A 21,208-nucleotide genomic window follows, 5' to 3' on the forward strand; every position below is an offset into this window, starting at 1 on the left:
CATTGATTTTAATTTATATATATATATAAAAACAGAGAGGGAGACAGAGAGGGTGGGGAATGAAGAAAAAAGAAGAATCCCATGTGAACCCTTCTTGTACCTTTGTCTTGGTGCCTTCAAATTCTCAAACTTGGAAAGAAAAAGAAAAAGAAAATAAATAAAAGGTGAAGCCGGTCTCCGGTTGTGGGTCCAGCCCCCTATTCCCAAGTTGAATTGAACTATTATTTTAGTATTTAAAGCTGTTAAAAGATGACTGGCACCAACCTAACACCTCCCAGATTTCATCCAACGGCTCATTCCTGCCCTTTTGACTTTCTTCACCCCATCATCATCCCTCCACCACCGCTTCACCCATTAACCCGTCCCCCACCACTCACAATTAAAGTTGGTCAATGCGTCCACAGTTTCTCTCTCCTAATTTTACACGTGGATCGATATCATTGGCTCTAGCCTTTGACGGCAAGCAGGTCAGACTACGCAGTACATAGAACGATTAAAAAGAATTAAAATTCGAGAGAAAAAGAGCATCATCAGTTTGACTCTCTCTCTCTCTTATTTTATCACCTTTGTCGTTCTTTAGACCTCTGAAATCCTCTCTTTCTCTCTCTTTGAGAACTCTGTCGGCTTCCTTTTCTTCTTGAATGGTTTTGAGATGGCGGTTGAGTTGATGCCAGGCTATAGCTTCACCTCCAAAATGGAAGAAACCGCCGCCCAAGAAGCCGCCGCCGCCGGTCTCCAGAGCGTCGAGAATCTCATCAGATTACTTTCCCACTCCCATCACCAAGATTTCCAAGAACCCTCATCCTCCTCCGCCGCCGCCGCAGATTACCAGGCCGTCGCTGATGTCGCCGTCAACAAATTCAAGAAGTTCATTTCTCTGCTCGACCGCACTAGAACCGGCCACGCCCGTTTCCGCCGGGGCCCGATTTCAAACCCCCCTCCGCAGCAGATCGAATCGGTGCCGGAAGCGGTCAGTCCGTCAGCTCAAGATGAAAGAGCCGAGGAGAAGGATCCCGGTTCGAGGATTTACTGCCCCACCCCGATTCAGAGGCTGGCGCCGCCGCCCCACCCACCCCACCCAAACGAAGGAGTCCTCGACGACGATAAACTTCGCGTCGCCCGCGAATTCCTTTATGTCGTCGCTGACTGGGGATACTGACAGCCTGCAGCCGTCGATGTCCTCGGGATTCCACATCACAAACATCTCACAAGTTTCCTCCGCCAGCCGGCCACCGCCGTCGACGTCGTCGCTGAAGAGGAAGTGCAGCTCCACGGACGATGCGAGCGCCAAATGCGGCGGTGGGTCGTCGGGAAGTCGTTGCCATTGTCCCAAGAAAAGGTAAGAAAAACGTCAACTCAGAGAAAACGTAACTTAAAATCGGAGATATTGCAGATCGAATTGGACTCAATCAAAATGGAACCAATTATAATTGTGATTAGTTTAGTTTTCAAGAAAAATAATCATCATATCCGCTAATACGGTGATTAGTTTGAGTCGAAAATCATTATTTCGTAGGAGGAAAGCAAAAATATGATGAGGAAAGTGAGTAATCTGGTGATTAATCTTGATTTGTGGTGTTGATTAACAGGAAATCAAGATTGAAAAGGGTAGTGAGAGTGCCTGCTATTAGCATGAAGATGGCTGATATTCCACCTGATGATTACTCTTGGAGGAAGTATGGTCAAAAGCCCATCAAGGGTTCACCTCATCCTAGGTATATATTTTTATTATTACATTATTCTTCAATTTAAATAAAATTTCATGCTTATCTAGAATATATTTATACCATAAGATTTATATAGTCAAATTAATAAAACAAAAATGAATAGTTTATAATAAATAAATAATATTAATTATGGTCAAATGGATTAAAATAAAAATCTAAATTTTAATTAATAGTGTCGTGATTTTAGCTATGATCAAAAGGACTTGGTAGTTATAATCAATGCATTTATTATGATTTTTTACTAGATCAAACCTAGGCTCATATATTAAACAACAACTAGTCGTTCGGAGTGGTTATCAATAGTTAATTATTATTTCTTGCAGTGATCTAATATCAATATGAACAATTTAATTTATTATAATTATACTGATATTATTTCTTACAAATAATGGAATTTCATTGCAGGGGATATTACAAATGCAGCAGTCTGAGAGGATGCCCGGCCCGAAAGCACGTGGAAAGGGCATTGGACGATCCGACAATGCTTATAGTAACTTACGACGGAGACCACAATCATGCCCAGTCCAACACCGATGCACCTGCTCTGGTTCTTGAATCATCTTGATCTCATGAACACACACGTCCCATCATCCAACGGCCCAAGATTTGGGGTGTCAGAGAGCCTTATCCCCACCGTCGGAAAAAGAAAGAGGAAAAGATATGATACTCGTCAACTCTAGATGCACCGTGGTCCTTTGTGATGAAGACGAAGTTGGTGGGGTCCATATTTGTTTATTGATTATGCAGCCGTTGAAAACTTTTTGATAGTGTGTGAAAGAGAAAAGAGAGCAAATTGTGGATGATGATGATGATTTCCACTCTTTGTAATTTGAGTTGGTAGCTGGCCTCTTTTAACTTTTTACTAATTTTCAGGAAATTATAGTTTGGGTGGGGCGTCATTGAATTTGAATTAATATATTATTATATAATTAATTTTATAATTTAAAAAGTAATTAATAATTAATAAATATGATACATTTATTTTGTAATTGATTTATTTCAGAATAAACTTAATTCGAACAATAATTCTCACTTCCTCTTGTCTTAATCAGGCAAGACTGTAGAATTTGTCTTATAATTTAACATTATTTTAAACTTGACCCCATTTTTTATAAAAATTAAAATTTAACCTTATATTTTGTTAAAAATTGAAAAATAGACCAACCTTACTCGGACTATGATCAAATCCAACAAAATATTCGGCTCAAAACGCTCATACTTCACCTTGGCATCTAGTTGGCCCAGGTGTCAACAACAACCTTGGAACCACATCAGCCTTAAAAAGGAATGACTCTCTAGCAACTGGGACTTCTTATAGACGAGGGAGACTCCCCTAAAGCCTTTAACTCCTTTGCAGTTGGGACTCCCTAGCGGTTAGGATTTCTTGCTGATGAAGGGTCCCCAACTAGGAGATAAGCATTCACAATAAGATTACAAGAAAATAAGAACAAATTATGGCTTATCAAAACAGCTCTTATCCATTTCTCTCCGAGAATGAAGGAAACATAAAAAACCCTATCATAGGGGGACATCCCCCCCTATAATTACAGGTTTACTCATCCATACGAAAGAGACCTCCCACACTCTCTAATGTTTCCACACCTTCATGAGACCCACTAACGTCTCCCACACCTCTCTCACTCTTTAAACACTTTTTAAACATTTTTCAAGCACTCACAAGATATTATCAAGTGTTCTTAAACTTTTCACTGATTTTATTCACTATATCTCAATTTTAATTATATTTATTTATTTTTTGATTTTATTTCATTTCGAATTCAATAATAACTAGAGTGTTGAAGTGCTAATATCTTTTTTCAGGTCCCCCTTCAAAATTTATTCAACCCAAGTTGAACCCATATATTTTTTTAATGCATCAACCCTCTTATACTATTATTTTGGTGGAGATAAGTATTGGTGGGTGGAGGCACGTGGGCTGATAAATTTTGGGATGGTTTTTTTTGGGAGAATAGTGTTTGTAAATATAATGTCTCCAATAGAAATGTTACTAGATGTGTATGGTTATAGTGGGAAATTTCTAGTTTGTATTAAATTTAGTTAAATTTGCATTAATTATATAATAATTTCAGTGTGATTGATGTATAATTTAAAAATGATGAACGATATTTTCGTTCGAATTAAATTTGACGTGGATCAAAATTTTCTGTCTAGCTCACGTATAATCCCCCACATAAATCACTTAATGTGCTATAATCAAAAGATAACATGAAAGAAGAACGTATATATCATTTGAAATGTGAAAAGTATCGTACTATCCTTGAGAAGGTTGCAGGAATAATCTTAACAAGTGGAACACGGCATAAAATGGTAAAATCCCCACAATTATCTGGTTATAAATATCACCCCTCATGGCTCATTTCACCATTTCTCAGTCGCAGGTGTCATCATCCCACATTGACAATGAAACTAAATTTATATGCGGGCAAAAATGAAGGAATTAGACTCCACTCAATAACTTGAATTATGAAGTATTTTAATTATAGGTTTTCTATTACATACTTTAAGCCACTTTTACTTCCAAGTATTTGGATTTGAGATAATTACACTCTCCTCTTCTAAGATTTTGAGTAGTTATACGTAAATTCTCTATGAATTGAAAAATATATCTAGCATTACTGGAGTTTGCTTTCATCTAACAAATAAATTCTTTATTTAGTTAAAATTCACTGAATTTGTTGATATTAACAAAAAAAAAAAACTGAAGAAAATTTGATAGTCATCATCGATTGACTTATTGCAAGTCAAATGGATTTTTTTCTAAATAAACCTTATAATGATGAAGATATACTTCCTCACATGCATTAACGTGTAAAGATGTATAAGGATAATTTACTAATAAAAATACTTATTTAACTTGTAATAAATCTGTAATAACTCAACTAGGGGTAGATATGGAGTTTTATTTATTTATTTTTGTTAATATCAATTTTGACTAACGAATGAACTTATTTGTTAAATTGAAGCAAACTTTAGAGATAACAAATATAGTTTTCCAATTTATAAAAAAATTATGTATAATTACACCGAGAGTTCACAATTGCCGCGAGCAAACATATTAATGACGAGGAAGGCATTTTTGTTATGCTACTAATACTTGTACTTGCTCGCCTATTCTGCCAAAGCCTGGCTGAGCTCAAAAGAGGAGAGCACAATTATACTTTTTGACCCTTAACACAACCATGCTCCACAGTCTTGCTGTCCTACCTACGTCCATTTTCATACTATCACGTAAATCAGATTGTATTTTTTATTTTAATTAATATATAAACTCCACCATATAAAAAAAAGTATACCTATATGTTTTATTTAAAACAAGATTCTGTATGATTGATTTGTATATATTAAATAAAATAAAAAATGCGAAATACAACTGTGATACATATTTGAACATGTTTAATATGTACAAAAATATGTACATAATCTAAATTACCAAAACCAGTGATCTAGACGGAAGCTGCGGGTGAAGTGCTGATCTGAGTCAGATGGGGTCTAGTGTCCGTGTTCTATAGTCAACAGAGGTGGGGTCAACTTCTGATACTTGATTTAAATAATGGGTTGGTAGATACCACAAATCGTTAGATTTGTTGAAATGGTCTTAAAATTAAATTTTTTAATGTCTAAGTTAAAGTTTAATCCAGACACTATTTAATTATATGACCCGAGTGAGGTTCACTGTCGGTCTCTATTATCTATTTATTTATTTATTTTAACTTAATTACACTTAAAGTCTTTGAAATTACACTTACGCCCTTTCAAAAATAATTTATTTACAATTATGCTCCTCCATTTACAATATGGATGGATAATACTGAAGTTAACAAAAGAAATTACATAAAAATTTTAAATTTATCCTTCATTAAATGTTTCGTATTATTTATTGGCACAGACACTCTAGTCATGTTTCTTGTAAGAGAGTAAATGTAATATATACAAAGTCAAAATGGTGTAATTATATTACATATTGTTTCCTAATTATTGCCACCGGATAAAAAGTAAGCATTGACGAATGGGAAAAAAAAATAGTCAGATTTTCAATAATTTATACGGAATGCTACATAAAATTGGAAGTTTATGTATCTTTTTTTTTTTATTTTTTTTCTGGTTGAGATCAACATTTTTTGTCAAACTCTAACATGAGTTATAGTTGTAAATTTTTTTTTTTTAAAAAGTGTAATTTTGTATTTTTTTTTATCTAAGTATACTTCAACCCTTTGCTAGTTGGCTGCTGATATAAATATTTTCATCAATTGTGTAATTATTTTAGGATAATTACACTCCTCTCCCTGAGGATTGGTGTAATTACACGAAAACTCTTGTAGTTTGAAAAATTACATATAGCACATTTGAAATTTGCTTCGATATAACATATAAGTCCATCTGTTAGTCAAAATTCATCGAATTTGCTAATATTAACAAAAAAAATTCTGTATTTATTTATCCGTGATTGATTTATTACTGACTTACTATAGGTTAAATAATTTTTTTTATGATCAAATTACCCTCATATATCTTCACGCGTTGATACATATGAGGATGTATATTTTCACCGATATAATTATATCAAATTTTAGGGTAATGAAGTACAATTATCCCTATTTTAAATGTTCATAAATACTAACAAGAAGGCCAAAAGAAAAAAAAATCTCAAATCTTCGGCACTATTTTCACGTGAAGTTGACTTAATTATAAGCCTAAAATCGTGATTTCGCGCAAGCGTGATACGCATACGTTGGAACGCCGAGTCAGATGACAGAATCTGCATAGAAAATGAAAGGCTGGTAATCAAGATCTTGATTGAGAATAAAATCAAGGGATGTCGGATTGGATGACTTTTCGGAGATCTGGTGTTGACCACTCTCAGCACCAACGGTGCATGTGGATGGAATAGAAACCCAGCTCAGCTCCCACCAGTACTAGTGTTTGTTTGTTTGTTGTAAAAGCGATAAATAATTATTAATTAAAATAAAATTTATTACAATAATAATTATTACTGTCAATATCAATGTCTAATAAAAATTATTACATTGATCATATTTTGTTCAATAACACCTACTATTACAGTAATGTTTGTCTGATTAGAGTATTGCGACTACGCATTTCTCATTATATTTTTTAATATTGGAGAGATCCCTTTTTATTTTTTTAATTTATTCATTATTGCAATTTTTTTTTATTAATTTTGAGACGTGAACTTTACTTTATTAAATTAAAACTATTTCTAGATGTTGCAGTTGTCTCACGTGGGCCAAGCGTCTTTCAAGACTATACATATATGTTTTTATATAATTTTATTATTCTATCGTAAAATTTGGTGTAATTACACATAAATTCTTTATAATTTAAAAAATTATATCTAGTCTACCTCTTAAATTTAACTCCATCTAACAAATTGGTTTATAAATATCTAATAATATATTATTAGGAAAAAATACAATTTATCCCCCTTCCACCGTGATATTGCAAATGTGTAAATTACCCTCTATAAAAAATAATTAACAATTTATTTTTTTTATTTTAAAATATAACAATTTACCTCCTAAATTTATTTTAAAAAACACAAATATGTATATTGTTATATTTTTTTATAAGGGGGTAAATTGCGTTAAACCCTATATTATTATGGCTATAATATAATTTATTTTGCAAAGTCATATAGGATAATAAATAATTTTTTTAAGTTAATTAATAATATTGATATATATTATCTGGGGCGGGTTAGGAGCGGTTTGGAGTGGGTTTTAGAGAAAATCCGAGCTAGTTAATTCGATTTTTCTTTTTTCTATTATTTTTTCTTTTTTAAACTAACTCATAACTAATGAATTCACAACTCAACAAGTCACAGAAACAACCAAGGTAAAGTGTAAACCCCTTAGTTGAAATTAGGGATAATTACACTTCTTTCCTGATGTTTAAATAATCACACGTAGATTACATGTGGTTTGAGAAATTACATTTAGAATCTTTAAGGTTTGTTTTCAACTAACAGATAAGTTTCTCCATTAGTCAAAATTCACTAAATTTATTGATATTAGCGGAAAATAAAAAAAATCTATGTTAATTACCAATTGACTCATTACTGGCTTATTGCAAGTCAAATAAATATTTTTTATGACCAAATTACCCTCATACGTCTTCAAGTGCTAAAGCATGTGGAGGTATATTTTCATCGTTATAAGGGTAGTTTAGCTCCGAAAAAAGTTGTTTGACTTGCAATAAGTCAGTAATAAGTCAATGGATGATAAATATCAATTTTTATTTAATTTTTTTTTGTTAAATATAAGCAAATTTAATAAATTTTGATTAATGAAGGGACTTATTTACTAGATGTAAGTAAATCTCAAGGGTGATGGATGTAATTTTTTAAACCACAAAGAACTTAAGTGTAAGTATACTAAATTTTAAAAGAGGGAAGTGTAATTATTCTATAAGATTACCTTGGTTGGCGACGGCGAGAGAGAGCGGGGCAGGAGGGGATGACAATTTGTGTCAGAGTGAGCGAGTACAGTAAAATTAAGAGAGAGAAGAGAAAGAGAGCGAACTCGAGATCCGCCCCGCCTAATTTTCCCCATTCCGCAAAGATGGGTTTTGAGTTTTGACTTCTAAATTTTAGGTCTTTTCTTTTAACTACAAATAATTGTATTGCTATTTTAGTTAACAACTATTAATTAGAGTTAAATAATTTAAATTAATCATTTAATTAGAGTTAATATATTTATAATTCAACTAATATATTATTTTTAAATAAATAATATTAGTTTAGATTTAAATACATTAACATAATTTTCACTTTAAAATGAATTGTATAATATAAAGTATACATTCATCTAAATTATGAATTTTCTCATCAAGCAATATCATTTTCTAATGAATTATAAAATACAAAGAATACGTTCAACTAATATTTTTTTTTTCAATAAGTAATATTAGTTTAGATTTAGATACCTCTATTTATAAAGAAGTGTCCCTTTTCATCAAGGAACTGTATGTGCGTCCTATATCGAGGAGGACTCCTAATCCACAGGGAGTCTAGCTGGCTTAAGAGTCTGAATCCTTGAGAGAACCTCCCGCAACGCGTGTCTTTTATGCTGGATAAAGGGTGTAAGTGGAGTGCCCAAATAAATGCCACGTGTGCTGTGGAAATATGTGTAGACATAGGTTCTGGGCTGGTTGTTGCGAGTTGTGCTCTTGTTGGGATACCTTAAGTGGACGTCCTGGGCTTCTATATTCCTCTATGGGGTGCTCTGGACCTTTTTACTTGTTCTTGGGTCTAGTCTTTTTGAGCCATACACATCATTGTATAAAATAAAATATATGTTTATATAAATTATTAATTTTCTAATCTAGTCTTGGTGGTTGATGGACTTCTATTAATTATAGGCACAAATTTATTTTCAAAAACCTTCGACTAAGTAGTATAATAGATCTTGGTGGTTGATGGAAATGTCTAGAAAAAAATTACGCGATACGCTGCTATCTTTTTAAGGATTTGTTTAGTTGGGATGACAAGTGGGTGCATAAGAAAGGTAGAAGTAAAATGAATGTATATATAAGAAAAAGTTTAGTGTTTGGTTAAGGAGAATTGTCGGAGGAGAAGTAAAACTGGATGTATATGAAACTCATCCGAAGTCTAATTTTATTTCCGTCCAAAATTGAAGGAAAAGTGAATGTATAAGCCTAAAAAAACAAAAAAGTATATATTTTATTTTTATTTGCTCTATTGTCATATATATAATTTTTCTCAATTTTTTTTTCTTCCCACTAATAATACTGGTACATAATTTTTGAGAAAAGATGATCAAATAATAAAAAAAAAACTACATCATCTTCGATCATTTTATAATAAATGTGCAACACTCATTTTGATGAATATTTTTATTAATAAGGGAAACCTTTTGATGAACAATCTATCGTGGGGGTCTTTTTCTGTCGGTTTTCATAGAAAATATTTTTGTTCATAATAAGATTTTCAAATTTTTTATATACTAAAATTATTTTAGTATAATATTAACTTTTTTATTTTCTGATATAAACTGAAGAGAAATGATCAATCAGTAAAATTATAAAAATTAATTTTTTTTCTTCTGAATACTTTTTCATACCAAACAAAAAAATATATTTAAATTTATTTTTCTTTTAATCAGAAACAATTTGAAGGAAAACTATTGTTGTTTCGCCCCCTAGCTTTTCACTCCTCCTCCTCCACCTTTTTCAACCAAACGAAACTCTCAAGTCCTTTTGCGCATCTTTTGCTTATCTAGGTAACATCTTCCAATGTAGTCTTTATCTCCAAATTCCAAACTAATTAAACTAATATTCTTTCAATCACCAATCTCTTTTATACAATATCATACTAAAGAGAAATCCAATTTTTGTAAAAATTGCAATTTTAATCCCATAAATTAGGCTCATTTTCAATTTAATATTATTTATTATGATTTTCCCACATTATATCCCATAAGTTAGAAACTTTTTCATTTTAAGTTCTAACCTGACTTTTCCATCAAATAATTAAAGGAGAAGTCACGGGACCATTAGTCCATCATGTATTTGAACTAACAACCTCGTGACTTCTACATTAATTATTGGACGGAAAGTTCACGTGAGAACTAAAAATGAGAAAATTTCTAACTTATGGGATGCAATATTAAAAAATCTTAATAAATGGGCCTAAATTAGAAAAGTCTCTAAATATGAGACGAAAAATGCAATTTTCCCCAATTTTACAACCGAAAGGAAATAAGCAACAACATTGTTATTGAAGTAGTTACCTTCTTGGCCATGTCCACAAGGCAAGATCCCAAAAGGTTGATATCAGAAGGGATAGTGTATTCTGTATCAGGATTCCGAAAAAGGAGGAACTGCAGGAATTAGAAGGGTCATTAGCCCTCCACTCATCATCTCCACTTCTCTAGCGTCCAAGAATGCCTCAATATCCTTAGCGTACTGATTCAAATAGGCTTCACAAACTTCCTCTGACTATTGTGTACAGAATTTCACCTTTGTTCCAAGCTGGAGAACCACTTTCTCCGACCACCTTTGGCACCTGCGTAAGCCACTGGAGTGCCCAAGAAGAGTAAGCAAAGAGGAAGGACGATTCTGGCAAGAGGCGGGCGTGGAAGTCCCCAGGAACCCCGACAGCATTGTAATTCCTATGAGGTGGAAGGGAACTGAAAAGGGTATTGAAATCATTGGTGATAACATCGTTAAAGACCACGAAAAATTTAGGGACTTTGGGAGTGATGAGTCCTGAGGAAGCAGCATGTTTTTGGTAGATAGCTTTGCATGGCTGGAAAAGAGTTGTGGCCAGTTGAGCAGCCAAAGTCTGCAACCCAAAAGCCATTTGTGCTGGCTGAAGAAAGGACTTTGATGTCTACGTTCTTGGCAATTTCTTCTTCTATAATTGGCTTTGCAATATCCACTACTCCTCTCTGGAAAAGAAAACACACCAATCATAATATTGACAAAACTCTCATGAAAAGTTCATTCATAGCATATGGCCCCATTTATTTTGATGTACAAGTGAGTATAAAAAAATTAGTATAGATTAATATAATTTTTACTTTGTTGAATGGAAACACAATATTAAATCAAAACTCTGTACTAATTGTTACACTTGAATAACTAATACCACCTTGGAAGGTGGTATAAAATTAGCCCTAAGATTGCACCAAATGTGAATGACCATTATACTCTCGAAATTTGACTGAAATATTATTATTATTATTAATAAATAATAATAGTAATAGTAATGATAATAACAATAATAATAAATAAATAAATAATAATAATGACTATGATAATAAAATAATAATAATAATAATAATAATATATCCTATTTAGATAATACATATAAGTAGCCACTTGACTAATTATACAGTGGGTTTTTTATCATTCATTTAGTAAAGTATAATCCTATCATTCATTTAATACGATCCTCGTAGTAAACGGGGTCTATATCTATTTTCATCAACTACATAGTTCAATGTATCGATTGATATTCGAAGATATCGGGCAATTCACATATCCTAAATAGCTTCTGTCAATCCAAGGAAATCGAGCGATATCAAATATTATCTGAAACTATTACATATGGCCCATGTTATCTAATTTTATCTAATATTATTGCCGAAACAATAATTTTTTTTTTTTATGATACTAATAATTTTATTTTATAATTCTACTAGTTCTTTAGAATTTTTTATGCATTGTATAATGGAATTGTTTCATATTGTTCAATTATATTTCCATACGTCACGATGAATGTAGAATACCATCCACCGATATTATTTTCGATACCGCGATTTTAAACCACGTTCTGATACGACCATATATGGTTGATCAGCGCATGCAAAATTTTGTCGCCTGATAGAATACCTACACACACTTGTATGTGCACAAAAACAAGAAAACATACAGTAAGAATTGTACCTGGTAGGAGGAATTTCGGACATAGCTATGAGGTCCATCTCCAGCATTCATGGCATAGAGAGGTAGAGTTAGTCTTGGCAAAGCCTCGTTCGCAATGCTACCCGGCTTTCTGTTCTTGCAACTCATCTCTTCCGTTATGTGCAGTGTTGTAATCACTTTGCTGTATTTATAGTAAGCAACAATCTTTTTCACATGTTCAAATGAAGTGTATATATTTTGGAAATATGTAAATAAATAAAACAACCAATAACGACAGTCTCGTACTAGCTTAGTGCATGTGTCCTTCACCACTGTTGATGGGAATCTAGCAAGAAACACATGAAAAAGACAAAAATACCCCCATTAAGTTGCAAAAATACTTGAACGATAGGGATCCACGCATGTGGTTCTTATGAGGGTTGTGTCGTCCCTGACCCTGTCTGATCTCATACCACAATCGATGATCACTCAATTTATAAAAGATTGAGATTATGATACATGTATCTGTATATGTACAGACATTTTACCTGGCTTATAAATACCCCGACACAATTGCTGGACAAGGTATGCCATTTTGATTGAGCGATATATTCTACATCTTTTTTTTTTGGTCTTCCACCAGACCAATTTAAGGGGTTAAATTCAATTTACCTCTTGTGATATGTGAAATGAGCAAATACTACATGTGAAAAAAGAATTAGCAAATTACTCTCCTGTGTTTAAAAAAATGAAGTAATTACCCCCTATCAATGGTTTTGCTAGATAGGGTGTAATTTGCTTTTTTTTTTCCTCAAAATATAAGGAATAATTTGCTATTTAATTTTTCACGAAGGGATTTTTGCTCATTTATCATATCACATGGGGTATATTGCAATTTTCTCCTAGTTTAAATTAATATCGGAGGATATTAGTTGGGAACATTCCAACAAACTTAATATTTTGCTTGCTTTCTCAAGTCCTAAACACTTTTTTGAATTGGACCTTCCTTGAAGTCATGAGTGCGATCCCAAACTAAGAAAAAAATAATTTTAAAATAAAAAATAAAGGATGAGGAAAAAGAAGACAGAATTTTAGTTTACAATGTCTAAGTCTCTACTAAATTAAATTGTATATATATATATCCCATCATTTCTGTATGTATATATAATTAACAATTATTTTTGCTTTAAAATATATTATAAATAAGATAGATATATAAATCAATAGATCACACTTAAAAAATATATAAATAAATAAATTAACACTAATTTAGAGATATTATCGACAAAAAAAAATTGAATATAAGTGAAATTTTTCATATTAGTATAGATAAATAATATAGATCATATAAAGGAGAAGAAGAATTTAAGTAAGTGTGTTTGAAAATACATAATAATATTTTTGATAAATTAAAAAATTAGTATCGCAGTATAAGTAGTCGTTGATTACGAGCGATAATGAAGTTTCTTTTTCTTATACAGTATATAATGTCTTTAACGTTCAGAAGTTTATGATTACTTTCTCTGTCAATACGTTCAGCTGTTTATTTGCTGATGACTCCCAATAATTCATTAAATGACTGTTTGCTTGGAACACGACTTTTTATATTGTTAGACCTTTTTCTAATAATTATTTTTGACATTAAATTCCGTAAACACCACATTTTTATACACTAAAAGAATTATAATATTTAACCATAAATCAATAACAAATAACCGTAGTAAATGATTATTGACCACAGTTACGCAACGAATTTTTTATCGTAGTTTTTACGAGGATGGTGAAAACATTTTCCGCTTATGTTCTTACGATGACTCTTAGCCGTGACAAATAATTTTTTTTATAGTGGAAATACTAGTTTTTTTGTATTGGTTTTATTTTACCGTAATTAATAATAATCATTTACCACGATTTTTACCCGTAGCTACTAATATTGTAGCCGATTGTAATTTTTTTTTTTAGTGATAAAAGCTACCAATAACTTTTAATCCCAACATAATTATTTTTCATGCATGTAATTATAATTCATTAAATATTTTATTAATTTCTTCACTTAATCTTAAAAATGAGGTTAGTTTCGAAATTATTTACCTGTGTAACTAAGTATGAAATTATAAATTCAAATGTCATAATTATTTTTAGTAAATTGATTATTCCAAAATATATATTTCAAACAACTGAACCTAAGATTACTGTCAAGATTTTCAATTAAGTCGCACTCACACGTACAGGAATAGACATACATTAAACAATTGTCTGTTACGTATTAAATGAGAATATCCACACCACCTACCCTTGTTTGTAAAATTAGGTATCACATGGAAAACAGGAAGACCTCCCAAGCTGACCTTATCTACACATGTTTATTTTTATATATATTATATATAAAGTGAGAATACCTGTTTATTAATATCGATAAATTCGATTAGTTTTGACTGATAGATAAATTTATTTATTAGATGAAAACAAATTCTAAAAGTGTTAAATATAATTTTTCAAATTATAAGAGATTTATGTGTAATTACACTGAACCTCAGAGATAGAGAATGTAATTATCCCTTTATGTTATGATGTAGCAGTGCGGCTTTCACTCATTAAAAATAGTATCTTTGCAACGTCAGTAAATGTTTGGAAAATTCTAGCTTGGATCTAGTTCAATCAAATTTGAATCAATTATATAACATTTATCATGTAATTATTTTATAGGGCAAATTGCAATTTTCGTCCAGTTTTTTATGGGCGGTGGCATTTTCAATCCAGGTCTTTCCCAAAATAGAATATTGGAACAGTAATTAAAAAAATTTGGCAATTTTAGGACAAATTACCCTAAATCGGTCGGAATTGTGCACGAGGGAGGCACGTGAGCTTTTCAAAGTTGCCTGAAGCTGACGTGTCCGGTGAACTGCTTATGTGTAAAAAAAAAGGGGGGGGGATGATGTGGCATCGCTGACGTGGAAAAAAAGCCACGTCAGCTTGCCTATTGTTAAAAATCGCAAGTTTTCTTCTGCAAACAAAATTGACAGCTTACCCCCAATCTTTGCTTTACAAGAACCCTAGTTCGCTCCCAATCTTTGCTAGAAAAAATTCGCTCCCAAGCCAAGCCACGATTGAAAGAGAAATTGAGCAAGGAATTGAAGATGAGCAGTGTTTCATCCCTCGTCGAATGCTATTGTGGAAAGAGGACAGTGATTCGGACCTCATGGACTGAGATGAATCCTGGAAGGAGATTCCATTCATGTAAAAACTACAATGTAAGTGTGTTTTTCTATTTTGTTCATCTCCACGTAGCTGAGTTTTCTCCTCATTGTATTGTTAATTTTTCTTATCTTCTTAACTGATTGTAGATGGGTGGGTGTGGTTTTTTTGATTGGGAGGACCCTCCAATGTGTAGAAGGGCGCGTGCAATTATTCCAGGTTTATTGCGCAAGAAGAATGAAATGGAAGCTGAAATTTTGAAATTAAATTTCAGGCATGGAAGACTTTGGAGACTGACAATTGTTTTGTTGGTTGTTTGCATAATATGCATTTGGGTGAGTGTTGGATTGTGTTCGAAGAAGCAACAAGAAAAATGTAGGGTGTAGATGATGAAGAAGATGGTTAGGCTTAGTTCATATGTACTATTTTTAATTTGTAAGTGTTTGAATGTATTGTATTTAGTGTTTTTGAAGTTCTTGTATTACATTACAAAATCCATATGTAATCACTTGGTTATGTGTAATGGAATTTATCCCTGTTTTCAATATATTATATTTAGTCTCATCTTTCATTTAATTGTATTACAAATCCATATTTAAACATTTGGTTATGTGTAATGAAAGTTCTGTAAACAGAGTTTATGTGACTTGGACTGTGAACTCATAATTTCTGCAAGTACATGGACTGTGAACTCATGATTTCTGGCAAACTTTCTGCTAACAAAAATGTCATAATTTCTGGAAAAATACATTGCAATTTCTGATCAAATTCCTGCAAACAAAAAACTGAACAATGCAAACAAAAAATAGAACAATTAAGATTGAACTCATAATTTCTGTCAAAATTCTTACATTTCACTTGCACAATATCCACAAAAACTCATCCACAAAAACTATCCACAAACACTCATCATCTAACTGCATTCCTACTACCACAAACTATCCACAAACACTCATCATCTAACTGCATTCCTACTACCACAAACTATCCAAAAAAACTCATCATCTAACTGCATTCCTACCACCACAAACTGTTCACAAAAACTCATTAACTGACACACACTACTTTTGACCGTGATCATCTGAACTTTGGGAAGGCCATTTAGATATGTCAACCCACTTTCTCCCATGCTCCTTCACTATTGTCTTGGAAATAGGAGCTATTGGCCTGCTTGAAAAACAGGGCATGAAACTGGTACCAGTCATTGGAGGAGGTGTCCTGATGTTGAGTCTAGGTTGCAATGTCACTTGGGGTTGGAAGGACATGTTTGCGTTGGTCATTTGCAATTGTTCGTACATCGTAGGCCCTTGAACACATGGTGGAGTGGGTGTAGGGCCAGGTTCTGTCAGTATTTCTGGCTCCAAATCATGCTGCATTGGCTCATGTTGTTCCACAATTGGAGGAAAAATTGTAGCAGGATCATTTACTCCACTATTTGTAGCAGGCATAGACACCTAATTCAATAACATTGAACACAGTGTCAATCAATTTGCAAAATAGGATTAAACACCCATAAAATGTTAGCAGACTTACCCTATTTGGATCTTCATAGACAGAATGTCTCCTCTTCCTTGTATTACTTGTAGATGATGAACCTGCCTGAAAATGAAAATTAATATACAAAAGAGTACATTAGTTTATATGTATACAACATATTATGTATAGAAATAAAAGTGAATATTGAGGTACCTTTGAAAACAATGTATTCATTTGAATCTCATCAAGCCCAGGTTCTTGCATGTCCTTATATAAGGCACATCCCTTTGCATTATGCCCCTCTTCACCACATATCTTGCAGTGGTGTTTGACATGTTGCCTTCTGAGTTTAATTTGTTTATTTTTCTGTCCACCTTTTTCTTTACCTTCATCAGGCTCTCTATTTCTTGCTCCAGCAGGTCTTCCAGGACCCCGTCCAAAGTTTGGAGGCAATGGAGGAATGAAGCCTGTCTCAGCCCACAGCAATTCACCACTGATTGGTAGTATAGCAGGCTCATACACTGACTTGTATGTATCCACATTGTAGTAAGGGTGAACTATCTCTTCAGGCTGTAAATTTTGATTAAAAATTGCACTGCATGCATGCTTGCAAGGGATTCCTGACAACTGCCACAATCTACATGTACATGTTCTCCTCTCCAAATCCACTGAGAACTGACTCCCATCATAACATGAAATTTGATAGTATCTATCATTTGCCTTAATAGGGATGCAGTCACCAATTTTATCAATATGTTTTTGCAGCAACTTTTTAATTTTGGGGCACAGAGTTCCTTTCCACTTCTTGGATGCTTTCTCCCTATTTTCTTGCAATCTTCGCATTAGATATTCCCTTATCCATTCTAGCATTGTAAGAATAGGCTTATCTCTTGCATCTATTACGTTTGCATTGAAGCTTTCACAACAATTATTAAGTAACATGTCACATTTTGGCAATTCAGTAAAATGTGACTTACTCCACTCACTTGGGGGCTTTTCATTCAACTAATCAAAAGCTTTCTCATCTAACTTCTTTATCTCTTCCATTCTTAGTTTAAACTCCCCCACTGTGCTTGCTCTTGCTGCTTTCCACATTGCATTTTTATATGCAAGACCCCTAAAACCCGCATTTTTGAAATTATTGTGTAAATGTCTTACACAAAACCTGTGTGCAGCATTAGGAAAGACACTTTGAAAAGCCTGTACAAGTCCTTTCTATTTGTCTGACATAAAAGTGTATTCACTGTCCCTCTGAATACACACATCCTGTTTTAGCACCGTTAAGAACCATTCCCATGTGTCTGTAGACTGCCTCTGGACCACAGCATATGCAATGGGGTACAAGTTATTATTCGGGTCCACCCCGACAGCAGTTAGCAATATTCCCTTATGAGGTCCCTTCAAATGACAACCATCTACACATATAACAGGCCTACAACCTCCAAAAACCCCTGCTTCAAAGCACTGAAACAAACATAGAACGTTTCAAATTTGTTCTGCCCATTTTCATCATTAATCCCCAATATGACAGTTGAACCAGGGTTTGTTTTCCTAAGTTCCTCTGCATAATCCCATAATTTTGTGAATTGATACTCTGGGCTTCCTTCCAGTTTCTTTAAAGCTTCTCTCTTGGCCCTGTACGCTTGATCTCTAGACACATGACATCTAAGCTGATTTATGATGTCTACCCTCCATCCCTTTACACATCTTTTTGGATCAGACTTGAAGTCTTGAAGATATCTTTCACTTAGCCAACTAGTTTTCACATTTTTTACTTTGAATACTTGTGGGCATGTGTGCTCATCTTTGTACAGATTAACTTGGAAAGTTTGTTCATTCTTCAACTTTGTTGCATGTATTTTCCACTCACATCCCTCCCCAGAACACACAGCATAGACTCTGAAGGAATCATTCTTAGTGAATTTCACAGTTCTCTTATTTTTTATTGCATGTGATTGCACTGCTTTTTTGAACTCTTTCTTGGAACTAAATATCATTCCCAATTCAAGTGCAGGATCATACATTTGATCTGGATTGAATGCAACAAAATTAGGCCCATTCTCCTCATCATCTGACTGTCTATGCTCATCGAGATCATTCTCACTAGCCACCATATCAATTGATTCATTTTCAGAGTTGTCTTCGTCAACATCATTTGATCCACTGTCAATACCTATATCATTTTCATTGTCTAAAAACTCCACATTTTCTTCAAATATACCCACACCCCTTGCCTCAGTTTCATTGTTAATTTCATCATCCTCCTCACCCCTTGTTTCAGCATTTATGTCATTTCCTCCTCCTACAACTCTCAAAAATACTATGTCATCATCATCCGCTACTTTAGTTTTTCCCTTCTTCTTCTCCATCACCTTCCCCTTCCCCTTCCCCTTTGCTTTTGTTTTACCCCTTTTCCCCCTCACTGGACCAGTTTCAACAGCAACCTCATTAGGTTTTGGAGGCGTATGTTCAATATATACTGTAAATTCTCTGCTTTTCATGTGATCTAAAGCTTGTTCTAGTATGTCTTCATCACTGAACAACAGTTTAAAGCCACCATTTTTAATTATGTAAAACCTGATTCCTTCCCCAGAAACCCCACATTTTTCAGCAAACAGTTCAAGATTTTGCCTGTTCATATGTGTCACATTCACATAATCAAATTTCTGTAATTTTCCACCAATGCAAGCTACAACAGGCATGTTTCTAAGTTCACCCCCATAGTACACAGCTACTGTTATGGATTCTGTTTCAGGGTCTGTAAACAGAGCATAAAAAAAAACCTAAGCAACATACAAATAACAACACACCATACCAACACCAATATTATAATAGTAATTTCATGGGGGACCACATTTCCCCTTTAGAAAATAGCAATTTCATGGGGGACCACATTTCCCCTTTAGAAAATAGCAATACAAAAAGAAAAAAAAGAAACAGATACACTGACAAAATGACGAAGAACAGTCATCTTCAGGGGACCATGTTCCCCTTTTCACAATACCAAATTTAATTCCTTTAAATAATACTCTGATAGCACTAAGCACAATGCAAGCAAAATAACAAAATAAAATGGAGGAACCACTTACGATAAGCAGGCGGTGGCATTTTCAAATGCCTGTCTGCGCGAATGACGACCATCTTCCCACGATTGATTTTACCGCAGTGAAATTTCCTTTCCTTCGTGCTAAAACTCAGTAATCACGTTTTTAAATCTTTTTCTTTCTCTATAGTTTAGGTATTTGGCTTCAATATTTACCCCTCTTTCTTTACCCTAATCTGTAAAAGAGGGGAGAAGACGACAGCAGCACGTGCTTCAGACGTGCTGGCTATTTTCCCTCCAATTCTATCCACGTTGGCAAGCTGACGTGGCTTTTTTTCCACGTCAGCGATGCCACATCATCCCCCCCCCTTTTTTTTTACACATAAGCAGTTCACCGGACACGTCAGCTTCAGTTAAATCTTTTTCTTTCTCTATAGTTTAGGTATTTGGCTTCAATATTTACCCCTCTTTCTTTACCCTAATCTGTAAAAGAGGGGAGAAGACGACAGCAGCACGTGCTTCAGACGTGCTGGCTATTTTCCCTCCAATTCTATCCACGTTGGCAAGCTGACGTGGCTTTTTTTCCACGTCAGCGATGCCACATCATCCCCCCCCCTTTTTTTTTACACATAAGCAGTTCACCGGACACGTCAGCTTCAGGCAACTTTGAAAAGCTCACGTGCCTCCCTCGTGCACAATTCCGACCGATTTAGGGTAATTTGTCCTAAAATTGTCAAATTTTTTTAATTACTGTTCCAATATTCTATTTTGGGAAAGACCTGGATTGAAAATGCCACCGCCCATAAGAAATTGGACGAAAATTGCAATTTGCCCTATTTTATAATGTAGAAAAAATTATCAATAACATTTACTATGTGATTTGTTGAGTCCAACCAAATTTGACGCGAAGGAGAATTTTCCAGAAATCCTTGTCGATTTCCTATTCCGAACCCCTTTAATTAGGAAACATACTAACCACGTTATATCAATCCATTCAATGGCCCAACAGCACTGTGCCATTGTATTTTCTGCTTTAAAATATATTGTATTTTCTCTTCCATTTATTTAATTTATATATATACTAATTATAGTTCCACGTGATTCTCATGATCATATAAAAAATTATAATATAAAATAAAAAATATATATAATAAGAAAATAAAAGTCGAATAAAAAAATATGGGGTAAGGTGATAGAGAAAAAATATATTGTAATTAAGTTTATTAAAAACATAAAAATTTATTAGAAAAATAAAGAAAAAAATTCAGAGACCCTCCTGTGATAATAGGAATGTTCAAAAAGCCCCCTATAAAAATTAAAATATCAAATAACCCCCCTGTGATATAAAATAAAGTTTAAA

At 33.5% G+C, this 21,208-nt stretch overlaps 1 protein-coding gene and 1 pseudogene across 1 annotated transcript; one reads left to right on the forward strand and one right to left on the reverse strand.

Moving 5' to 3' along the window:
* LOC105155535 lies at positions 653-2,612 on the forward strand (annotated as a pseudogene).
* LOC105155560 (probable S-adenosylmethionine-dependent methyltransferase At5g38100) lies at positions 10,212-11,180 on the reverse strand. Its single transcript, XM_020692125.1, has one exon. The coding sequence runs from the start codon at positions 11,086-11,088 to the stop codon at positions 10,708-10,710; it is 381 nt and encodes a 126-aa protein (XP_020547784.1). The 5' UTR covers positions 11,089-11,180; the 3' UTR covers positions 10,212-10,707.

This window comes from Sesamum indicum, linkage group LG2, assembly GCF_000512975.1.
Source record: "Sesamum indicum cultivar Zhongzhi No. 13 linkage group LG2, S_indicum_v1.0, whole genome shotgun sequence".
NCBI lineage: Eukaryota > Viridiplantae > Streptophyta > Magnoliopsida > Lamiales > Pedaliaceae > Sesamum > Sesamum indicum.